Source organism: Ranitomeya imitator, chromosome 7 (genome assembly GCF_032444005.1).
Source record: "Ranitomeya imitator isolate aRanImi1 chromosome 7, aRanImi1.pri, whole genome shotgun sequence".
NCBI lineage: Eukaryota > Metazoa > Chordata > Amphibia > Anura > Dendrobatidae > Ranitomeya > Ranitomeya imitator.
In genome coordinates, this window is record NC_091288.1 from 139,101,789 (window position 1) to 139,114,336 (window position 12,548).

General features: G+C 46.9%; 1 protein-coding gene across 1 annotated transcript in view; it reads left to right on the forward strand.

Annotated features, from left to right (window-relative positions):
• ANKAR (ankyrin and armadillo repeat containing) overlaps window positions 1–12,548 on the forward strand; it is a 577,406-nt gene that overhangs the window by 37,389 nt on the left and 527,469 nt on the right. Inside the window, exon 3 of the mRNA XM_069733853.1 lies at window positions 8,304–8,738. Within this exon, the coding sequence (XP_069589954.1) occupies window positions 8,304–8,738 (435 nt within the window). The remainder of the gene's footprint in view (window positions 1–8,303; window positions 8,739–12,548) is intronic.

Consider the following 12,548-nt stretch of genomic DNA (forward strand, 5'->3'; position numbering starts at 1 on the left):
ATATTGCCCAGCCACATAGTATATTGCCCAGTGACATAGCATATTGGCCAGCCACGTAGTATATTGACCAGCTACGTAGTATATTGCCCAGCCACGTAGTATATTGCCCAGTGACGTAGTATATTGCACAGTGACGTAGTATATTGCACAGCGACATAGTATACAGCACAGAGCCACGTAATATATTGCCCAGCCACATAGTATATTGCCCAGCCACATAGTATATTGCCCAGTGACATAGTATATTGGCCAGCCACGTAGTATATTGACCAGCTACATAGTATATTGCCCAGCCACGTAGTATATTGCCCAGTGACGTAGTATATTGCACAGTGACGTAGTATACAGCACAGAGCCACGTAGTATATTGCACTGCGATGTAGTATATTGCACATTGACGTAGTATACAGCACAGAGCCATGTAGTATATTGCACAGTGACGTAGTATACAGCACAGAGCCACGTAGTATATTGCCCAGTCCCGTAGTATATTGCCCAGCCACGTATGTCACAGGTTAAAAAATAAAAAAATAAACATACCGGTACTCACCTTCGGATCCGAGGGCCCCTTGTAGTTCTAACATACTCACCTTCGGATCTGGAGCAGGCGATGAGCGCGTGGCTGCCGCCATCTTCCGTTCCCAGGATGCATTGCAAAATTACCCAGATGACTTAGCGGTCTCTCGAGGCCGCTAAGTCTTCTGGGTAATTTCGCAATGCATCGCCGGGAACAGAAGATGGAGGCCGGCGCGAGCGGCTCGGCGGACAACGGAGGGTGAGTATAGCAGGTTTTTTGTTTTTTTTTATTATTTTTAACATTAGATTTTTTACTATTGATGCCGCACTGGCAGCATCAATAGTAAAAAGTTGAGGACACACATTGTTAATAGCGGCGGTAATGGAGTGCGTTACCAGCGGCATAACGCGGTCCGTTACCGCCGGCATTAACCCTGTGTTAGCGCTGGCTGGAGGGGAGTATGCTGGCGCCGGGCAGTGACTGCGGGGAGGAAGGAGCGGCCATTTTCTTCCGGACTGTGCCCGTCGCTGATTGGTCGTGGCTTTTTTTCCACGACCAATCAGCGACCAATGAATATCCGTGACAGACAGAAGGACAGAAAGACAGAAAGACAGAAGTGACCCTTAGACAATTATATATATATATATATATATATATACACACACACACACACACACATACTGCTCAAATAAAAAAATAAAGGGAACACTTAAACTAGAGACTATAACTGCAAGTAAATGAAACTTCTGTGAAATCAAACTCTCCACTTAGGAAGCAACACTGTTTGACAATCAATTTCACATGCTGTGGTGCAAATGGAATAGACTGCAGATGGAAATTATTGGCAATTATCAAGGCACACTCAATAAAGGAGTGGTTCTGCAGGTGGAGACCACAGACCACATCTCGGTACCGATGCTTTCTGGCTGATGTTTTGGTCACTTTTGAATGTTTTGCTTTCACACTCGTGGTAGCATGAGACGGACTCTACAACCCACACAAGTGGCTCAGGTAGTGCAGCTCATCCAGGATGGCACATCAATGCGAGTTGTGGCAAGTAGGTTTGCTGTGTCTGTCAGCGTAGTGTCCAGAGGCTGGAGGTGCTACCAGCAGACAGGCCAGTACACCAAGAGACGTGGAGGGGGCCGTAGAAGGGCAACAACCCAGCAGCAGGACCGTTACCTCAGCCTTTGTGCAAGGAGGAACAGGAGGAGCACTGCCAGAGCCCAGCAAAATGACCTCCATCAGGCCACAAATGTGCATGTATCTGCACAAACGGTTAGAAACTGACTCCATGAGGATGGTCTGAGTGCCCGATGTCCACAGATGGGGGTTGTGCTCACAGTTAAACACCGTGCATTGGCATTTTACACAGAACACCAGGATTGGCCACTGGCGCTCTGTGCTCTTCACAGATGAAAGCAGGTTCACACTAAGCACATGTGACAGAGTCTGGAGATGCCGTGGAGAGTGATCTTCCTGCAACATCCTTCAGCATGACCGATTTGGCAGTGGGTCAGTAATGGTGTGGGGTGGCATTTCTTTGGAGTCCTGAGTCCGTGTGCTCGCCAAAGGTAGCCTGACTGCCATTAGGTACCGAGATGAGATCCTCAGACCCCTTGTGAGACCATATGCTGGTTCGGTTGGCCTTGGGTTCCTCCTAATGCAGGACAATGCCAGAACTCAGGTGGCTGGAGTGTGTCAGCAGTTCCTGCGAGATGAAGGCATTGAAGCTGTGGACTGGACTGCCTGTTCCCCAGACCTGAATCCGATTGAACACATCTGGGACATCATGTCTCGGACCATCCACCAATGTCACATTGCACCACAGACTGTCCAGGAGTTGGCCGATGTTTTAGTCCAAGTCTGGGAGGAGATCCCTCAGGAGATCATCTGCCGTCTCATCAGGAGCACGCCCAGGTGTTGTAGGGAGATCATACAGGCACACGGAGGCCACACACACTGCTCAGCATCATTTCATTGTCTTGAGGCATTTCCGCTGAAGTTGGATCAGCCTGTAACTTCATTTTCCACTTTGATTTTGAGCATCATTCCAACTCCAGACCTCCGTGGGATATTAGTGTTTATTCACGTTGATCATTTTTAGGTTTTATTGTTCTCAACACATTCCACTATGTAATGAATAAAGATTTACAACTGGAATATTTCATTCAGTGACATCTAGGATGTGAGATTTTAGTGTTCCCATTATTTTTTTGAGCAGTGTATAATATATATATATACCGTATTTTCCGGCGTATAAGACAACTATTTTAACCCCTGAAAATCTTCTTAAAAGTCGGGAGTCGCCTTATACGCTGGGTGTCATCTTGTACGCTGGGTGCATATGGTGGGTGGGGGGGATTGGTCCCGATGACGAAGAGAGGGGGCGTCTCACAGGAAAGTGTGAGTGGAGTATCCCCCTATTACCTCATTGTAGCAGTGTGGGGTCTCTGTGCTGTGGAGCTACGGCGGCTGCTCCTCTTTGTGCCGCATGGGTGCTGTGCTGTGGGGCGGCGTATCTTCGTGCCGTAGGTGCTCTGTGCTGTGGGGCGGCAGCGGCGTATCTTCATGCAGCGTCGGGGCTCCACCGGCATTTCCTCAAAGCCCAGAGGCACCGGCAGCTCCATTGCTGCGATGCGGTGGCCTCCGGGAAAATGGCCGCTGGGGGCGGCGCATGCTCAGGTTAAGATCTCGTCCCCCTGGACTTCCTACCACACACAAGCACCTTTCATGCCAGAGATAAGTACTGTCCTGCTCTTACAGAACATCTTTTGTTACCCCACCATAACAGTAGCTCCAAAAATAAAATATAGTGATAAAATATAGAAGTGTCCCTATTGTGGCTCCCATAAAGTAATAAGGTTCCCTATCCTGGCCCCCACATGGTCTAACGCACCCAATTCCAGGCTTCATATAGTAAAATGTCCCTCTCTGTGACCTACATACAGTGTAATGTCTTCTATTTCTGGCCCTTGGACAGTACAATGTCCATTATTCTGGCCCCCACATATCATACTGTCTTGACATCACCTGTTGCTGCTGGCCTCTAATAGGTGGCATGTATTAGTATTGTGAGGCAGGAAGCCAGTGGCTCTGATCTGCAGAAGCTTTTAACTTGATGTGTGTGCTGGCATCCTGTATAATGTCAAATCTGTGCCACTCGTGATAGAGCCATTATCTGGGCTCTATCCTGTAGAGTGTTCCTGGCTGTTGTTTTGTAAAGAGGCTCTGGTTCTCTGAATCTCTGGATCTTTGGCTGTTACAGAGGCATGTCCCTCCATGGAGCTGCAGTATAGTTGGGAGGTTAAGCAGGAATTGTAGTCATGAGATAGCCACAGGTCAGTACACAGTAGTAGCAGTAAAATCTTGAGGATAAGCAATAGATGGAAAGAAGCTAGGCTAAAGGCTTGGAGCTCAATAATCTCACAAGGAAGGAAGTGCAGTGTCAGCTTTAAGAAGTGTATACAATCAGGAGATCACAGGGTTGAGCGAATCAGGAACTTGGGGTGGAGACAATCAGAAACAACACAGGTACTAGTATCTGATTTAGCAAGGAACTGCCCAGCAAGCTGAATAGCTCAGAGGGAAGAGCTGTTGCCTGGTGCATAGGAGCTGCTGGGTTCGAATCCTGACAGTATGCCTCACCTATGATCTGCTGGATCTCTCTATATGACTTGCTGGTTGTGGACCACGGGAAGGTGTCTACAAACACCAGTTCCTTGCAGCTCCCCTGGATCCACCAGGCTGAGTAGTATCCCACTGCTGCTACCAAAAAGGTGAGAGACAGGTGCTCTAGACCGAAACTACATGAACCAGGGCTCATCCCACCAAATGCCCGCTCTCCCTTCTCCGTGGGCATAATACTGCTCAGACAAAACACGGTGAAAGTAAACAGTGTGGCAATACTTTATTGAATCACAAATCAGGCAAATAATACACGGGTCAGTCCCACCAAAATACCCAAGATGGTGCAAAATTACAAAGTCTCACCCTTCATCTGACTCTTTGGATGAGGGCCGGCTACCCCCCACCTGAGAGGAGGTAATGACAAGCTTTTGAAGCTGTCCTGAAAGTTCTGTGTCAAGTATGACCCCAAGACATCGAGCGTGCTGCTTGGGAGTAATGGTTGCACCACCCAAGGAAATTGCAAAGTCGGGCATAGGTCGGTTAGCAGAGGAATGAAACACGAGGAGTTCAGTTTTGGAGAGATTCAGTTTCAGATAGAGGGAGAACATTATGTTAGAGACAGCAGACAAACAATCCCTATTATTTTGTATTAGGCATCTTTTACACTTGCCGTGGTTTTTGTCCCGTTTTTGTGGCCCCGATAGATTTCTATGGGGCTGCAAAAATGGGCCGCAATAATTCAGCGGAGCGCCACATGCCTTATGGCTGTGAGGGCCGTATTTACGGCTGTGAAAAAATATCGAGCCTCCTCTATATTTCTTTACGGCTTACGGACACAGCCTCCATTGAAAGCAATGGGGCCGCAAAAACAACGGAAGCTTGTTTTTGCGGCACACCGTGAATTCCGTTTTTTGCGGATCACCATTTTTTTTGGTCCCTACTTTTTTTTACTATTCTAATCCAGAAAAACGGCGATCCGCAAGATTTTTGTGGCCCGCTATTGAGGCGGACCAGAAAAATTACGGCGATACGGCCCGCAAAAAAGGCCAGCAAAAATGGGCCGCTACAATCACGGTAAGTGTAAAAGAAACCATAAAGTGGGGGTGATGTCAGGTGAAGATATGTATGATTGAGTGTTATCAGCATAGAGCTGATGCTGGAAACCAAATCTGCTGATGGTTTGTCCAGTAGGGGCAGTATCTAAGGAGAAAAAGAGGTGGCCTACCAAATAGTCAATGTGTGTAGCTTTTCATACATAAGTAGTTGGAAATGTAGAGCCTGGACAATTCGTATGGCTACATTCACACGCTGAGGCCGCAGTGCCAAAGTACCAAATGCTGTGATTATTTATAAATCATGGTAAAAATGTTGTGTTTATACCGCAATTGTGGCACTAACAGTGCACTGCAGCTGGATCATGAGAGTGTACCCTAAGGGCTCATTCCCACTTGTGATGCAATTGGACGAGTGCAATCTGATAAAATATTGGATTGCACTCATCTGAATCTTAACCTATGGCAGCAGTGGCGTAACTACAAAGTTATGGGCCCCGGTGCGAACTTTCAAAAGGGGCCCCCCCACCATGCCAAAATATTTTCCACCCAAATTCACATTTTCCCTATTAATTCCCTATTAATTAATTCCCTACATGCCCCGGCTGCCCCCCCCCTAGATACGCCATTGCCCTAGATATGCCTCCTTGCCTATTCCACCACTTCCATCATTTCCTCCTCCCCCACCATCCCCATTCTTGTCCATTCCACCACTTCCATCATTTCCTCTTCCACCACCATCCCCATCCTTGCCCATTCCACCACCATCCCCATCCTTGCCCATTCCACCACTTCCATCATTTCCTCCTCCTCCACCACCATGCCCATCCTTGCCCATTCCACCACTTCCATCATTTCCTCCTCCACCACCATCCCCATCCTTGCCCATTCCACCACTTCCATCATTTCCTCCTCCACCATCCCCATCCTTGCCCATTCCACCACTTCCATCATTTCCTCCTCCACCACCATCCCCATCCTTGCCCATTCCACCACTTCCATCATTTCCTCCTCCACCACCATCCCCATCCTTGCCCATTCCACCACTTCCATCATTTCCTCCTCCACCACCATCCCCATCCTTGCCCATTCCACCACCATCCCTATCCTTGCCCATTCCACCACTTCCATCATTTCCTCCTCCACCACCATCCCCATCCTTGCCCATTCCACCACTTCCATCATTTCCTCCTCCACCACCATCCCCATCCTTGCCCATTCCACCACCATCCCCATCCTTGCCCATTCCACCACTTCCATCATTTCCTCCTCCACCACCATCCCCATCCTTGCCCATTCCACCACTTCCATCATTTCCTCCTCCACCACCATCCCCATCCTTGCCCATTCCACCACTTCCATCATTTCCTCCTCCACCACCATCCCCATCCTTGCCCATTCCACCACCATCCCCATCCTTGCCCATTCCACCACTTCCATCATTTCCTCCTCCACCACCATCCCCATCCTTGCCCATTCCACCACTTCCATCATTTCCTCCTCCACCACCATCCCCATCCTTGCCCATTCCACCACTTCCATCATTTCCTCCTCCACCACCATCCCCATCCTTGCCCATTCCACCACCATCCCCATCCTTGCCCATTCCACCACTTCCATCATTTCCTCCTCCACCACCATCCCCATCCTTGCCCATTCCACCACCATCCCCATCCTTGCCCATTCCACCACTTCCATCATTTCCTCCACCACCATCCCCATCCTTGCCCTCTCCTCCCTTTACACACACACACACACACACACACACCATTTAGTTCTCTGCACATTCCCCTGCAGAGCGCAACACACACACACACACACACACCTCACCTCTCCTCACGCTCTGCCGCAGCATCTCATCGCCTTCCTCTGACACAGCCGGCCGCTGGCTGATGACGTCATCCAGCGGCGCGTCTGTGTGAGAGGAAGCAGGAAGACAGATCGCTGGGCAGCGGCGCTGCAGGGATTTCTCCCTGCCTGCCGCAGCCACTCTGCAGGGGCTCCCCTCCACCTCTGCTCACATTGGGAGTCGGTGCTCTGCAGCTTCTCTGTGCCGGCTGTCAGCTTGACAGTCGGCGCAGAGAACAGCTGACTCCCAGTGCGGGGGGCGGCAGAATGCAGCCGCCGGGGGAGACGCTGCGGACCGCCACATTAGGCGGCCCGACTGCACACCCCCCCCCCCTGCCGGCTGCGCCCTGCCCCCCCCTAGATACGCCTCGGACTGTTGCGGGAGGGATCTCCTGCACTGCAACATGGTGTCGGCCGGTGCCTCTGACCTGCCGGGCGGCGGGCCCCTAACCTGCCGGGCCCCGTCGCAGTGGCGACTGCTGCGACCACGGTAGTTGCGCCACTGTATGGCAGCTCACAACTGCGATTATTTTCTCATGCCGATTCGGCGTGCGAAAACAATTGCAGCATGCTGTGATTGCACCCAAGAATCGGATCACACTCACCCATATAAGTCTATGGGTGCACGTGAAACATCGCTTTCACTCATATATCATCAGCTGTGCTCAGATCCTCTCATGTCAGAGCATCGAAGCACAGAGCGCTGACACACAGCTTCCGCTCGCAGCACAGCAGGAGCCGAGGGTCATTAGCATATCACATCCGATACTCTTGCATGAGAGACTCATCGGATGTCACATACTAATGGGACCCCGGCTTCATTTTATAATTGAAGGATTGTCCAGGTTTAAGACAAAAGTCTGCATTTCCTCATTTTCATTGCATTGTACAGTGATATTTCCGGTGACAAAGGGAACTCACGTGATCACATAAATGATTTGCAGACTTGTCACATGCCAACTAAACTCTTGCGGTGTCTCACAATTCACCTCTATTGAGAGAAGCTGAGCATGCTAGTTGGCACGTGACTCTAAGTATTCAAATCACAAACATTTGGTCATGTGACCACCCGCTCTCACTGGGAATACCGCGGAATTGTGAAAACATGCACTGCTCGCTGTCATGAATTGGCAGTCTGCAGACACATAGAGGGAATGCAGACTTTTGTCCCAAACCTGGACAACCCCTTTAATTACAGATCTAAACCCATTTGTAACATTTACAGAGTAATGCCCTATGATTTTTTTCTCAATTAGGTCTGGTTGATATTGAAAGTGAAGCAGAATTTGAGGGTATATACTCCAATGCAAATAATTTGGACCCAACATATGAGCAAAGTGAAGAAGAAAGAAGCCTGTTTATGCGTTATGCAGATAATCTCACAATAGCGATGACTTGGTTCACCCTTGAAGTGCAACAGTATGATAACTTGTTTGTCTACGATTCGTCTTATGACTTATCAAATGTGATAAAACTAACACAGGAGAAAATGGACCTCATAACATACCAGTGTCTTCAGCAGAGGTTAGCGATGCATCAGAGGCTTGTAAAAGAAAACATTGAGAAAAAAGCTGAAGTCAAACGAAATATGAGATACCTCAAGCTCATCAGCTTCCTTGTACCTTTTTTATTGGGATTGAAAAAAAAGTTGAAAGTCCCAGATTTGAGTTGTCTTCTGCATCCATTTTCCGGTAAGTGAATGTGTGTATCCTACATATCAAGAACTCCTATCATGATACAGTAAGAACAGTATGTACGCACTGCAGGGATTCACTATCACAGGTAGGTAGACCTTAGGCAGCATTACGGCAATGCGCTTTTGGTCCAAATGTGCAGTTTTATTGCTTTCACAGGTTGCCCAGCACCAAAACAAAACCTAAATCCACAGCCTTGTCGAGAGGCAAACTAAACAGAACAGACCCTGGCTACTCATACACGGCTGAGCCCGGCTCGGTCAAAGAAAACCGCTATCGTCCGTAGCAACGATTGATTTTTGCGATTCTCTGCACACGACCTGTGCAGACTCTTCTCAGAGAGATATTTTGGCCTTTCTTTAGGTTCAAGACACCTCCAGTCTGCTCAGCTAGCAGACTGACATAGATGAAAAACTACTGAAAAAAAAATATTTTAAAATGCCTCAAAAAAAGCATTAAGGCTATGTTCACACGTTGCGTCCTGTCCTGCGGGTTCTCCCGCAGCGGATTTGATAAATCTGTAGGGCAAACCCGCTGCGGTTATCCCTGCAGATTTATCGCGGTTTGTCCTGTGGGTTCCGCTGCGGGATTTTACCCCTACTATTGATGCTGCATATGCAGCAATATGCAGCATCAATAGTAATGTTAAAAATAATAAACTAATGATATACTCACCCTCTGACGTCCCGATCTCCTCGGCGCTGCAGGCGGCGGTCCGGTTCCAAAGATGCTGTGCGAGAAGGACCTTCGTGACATCACGGTCATGTGACCGCGACGTCACCGCAGGTCCTGGTCGCATAGCAATCCTGAGACCGGACGGCCGCGTGCAGCGCTGAGACTTCCGAGGGTGAGTATAGCATTATTTTTTATTTTAATTCTTTTTTTTTTTTTACACAAATATGGTTCCCGGGGTGTGGAGGAGAGTCTCCTCTCCTCCACCCCGGGTACCACCCGCACATTATCCGCTTACTTCCCGCAAGGTGGGCACAGCGGATCAATACATTCCTATGGGTGCAGAATCGCTGCGATTCTGCACAAAGAAGTGACATGCTGCGGGTTTTTAACCGCTGCGTTTCTGCGCGGTTTTTCCCGCAGCATGTGCACAGCGGTTTGCGGTTTCCATTGGTTTACATGTAAATGTAAACGCAATGGAAACTGCAGCGGACCCGCAGCGGCAAAATCGCTGCGGTTCCGCGGTAAAAACCGCAACGTGTGAACATGGCCTAAGGCCTCATTCACTTGTCTGTGTTCAAACAAGTACATGAAAAAATGATAGTGTAATCTGTGCTTTGGATCTGTGTGTCATCAGTATTTGGTCCGTATGTCTGTTTTTACGATCAGTGTCATCAGTATTTGGTCCGTATGCCTGTTTTTACCATCAGTATTATCAGTATTTGGTCCGTATGCCTGTTCTTACCATCAGTGCTATCAGTATTTGGTCCGTATGCCTGTTTTTACCATCAGTGTCATCAGTATTTGGTCCGTATGCCTGTTTTTACCATCAGTGTCATCAGTATTTGGTCCGTATGCCTGTTTTTACCATCAGTGTCATCAGTATTTGGTCCGTATGCCTGTTTTTAACATCAGTATCATCAGTATTTGGTCCGTATGCCTGTTCTTACCATCAGTGTCATCAGTATTTTGTCCGTATGCCTGTTTTTACCATCAGTGTCATCAGTATTTGGTCCGTATGCCTGTTTTTACCATCAGTATGATCAGTATTTGGTCTGTATGTCTGTTTTTACCATCAGTGTCATCAGTATTTGGTCCGTATGCCTGTTCTTACCATCAGTATTATCAGTATTTGGTCCGTATGCCTGTTCTTACCATCAGTATTATCAGTATTTGGTCCGTATGCCTGTTTTTACCATCAGTGTCATCAGTATTTGGTCCGTATGCCTGTTTTTAACATCAGTGTCATCAGTAATTGGTCCGCATGCCTGTTTTTACCATCAGTGTCATCAGTATTTGATCTGTATGCCTGTTTTTACCATCAGTATCATCAGTATTTGGTCCGTATGCCTGTTTTTACCATCAGTGTCATCAGTATTTGGTCCATATGCCTGTTTTTACCATCAGTATCGTCAGTATTTGGTCCGTATGTCTGTTTTTACCATCAGTATTGTCAGTATTTGGTCCATATGCCTGTTTTTACCATCAGTGTCATCAATATTTGGTCCGTATGCCTGTTTTTACCATCAGTGTCATCAATATTTGGTCTGTATGCCTGTTTTTACCATCAGAGTCATCAGTATTTGGTCCATATGCCTGTTTTCACCATCAGTATTGTCAGTATTTGGTCCGTATGCCTGTTTTTACCATCAGTGTCATCAATATTTGGTCCGTTTGTCTGTTTCTACCATCAGTGCTATCAGTAATTGGTCCATATGCCTGTTTGCACCATCAGTATCATCAGTATTTGGTCCGTATATCTGTTTTTATCATCAGTGTCATCAGTAATTGGTCCGTATGCCTGTTTGCACCATCAGTATCATCAGTATTTGGTCCGGATGCCTGTTTTTACCATCAGTATCATCAGTATTTGGTCTGTATATCTGTTTTTACCATCAGTGTTATCAGTAATTGGTCCATATGCCTGTTTTTACCATCAGTATCATCAATATTTGGTCCGTATATCTATTTTCTCCATCAGTGTCATCAGTATTTGGTTCGTATGCCTGTTTTTACCATCAGTATCATCAGTATTTGGTCTGTATGCCTGTTTTTATCATCAGTGTCATCAATATTTGGTCCGTATGCCTGTTTTTACCATCAGAGTCATCAGTATTTGGTCCATATGCCTGTTTTTACCATCAGTATCGTCAGTATTTGGTCCGTATGCCTGTTTTTACCATCAGTGTCATCAATATTTGGTCCGTCTGTCTGTTTTTACCATCAGTGCTATCAGTATTTGGTCCGTATGCCTGTTTTTACCATCAGTATCATCAATATTTGGTCCGTCTGTCTGTTTTTACCATCAGTGCTATCAGTATTTGGTCCGTATGCCTGTTTTTACCATCAGTGTCATCAGTATTTGATCCGTATGCCTTTTTTTACCATCAGTGTCATCAGTATTTGGTCCGTATGCCTGTTTTTACCATCTGTGTCATCAGTGTTTGGTCCATATTCCTGTTTTTATCATCAGTGTCATCAGTATTTGGGCCGTATGCCTGTTTTTACCATCAGAGTCATCAGTATTTGGCCCATATGCCTGTTTTTACCATCAGTATTGTCAGTATTTGGTCCATATGCCTGTTTTTACCATCAGTGTCATCAATATTTGGTCCGTCTGTCTGTTTTTACCATCAGTATCGTCAGTATTTGGTCCGTATGTCTGTTTTTACCATCAGTATTGTCAGTATTTGGTCCATATGCCTGTTTTTACCATCAGTGTCATCAATATTTGGTCCGTCTGTCTGTTTTTACCATCAGTATCATCAGTATTTGGTTTGTATGCCTGTTTTTACCATAAGTGTCATCAGTATTTGGGCCGTATGCCTGTTTTTACCATCAGAGTCATCAGTATTTGGCCCATATGCCTGTTTTTACCATCAATATTGTCAGTATTTGGTCCATATGCCTGTTTTTACCATCAGTGTCATCAATATTTGGTCCGCCTGTCTGTTTTTACCATCAGTATCGTCAGTATTTGGTCTGTATGCCTCTTTTTACCATCAGTGTTATCAATATTTGGTCCGTCTGTCTGTTTTTACCATCAGTGTCATCAATATTTGGTCCGTCTGTCTGTTTTTACCATCAGTATCGTCAGTATTTGGTCCGTATGCCTGTTTTTACCATAAGTGTCAT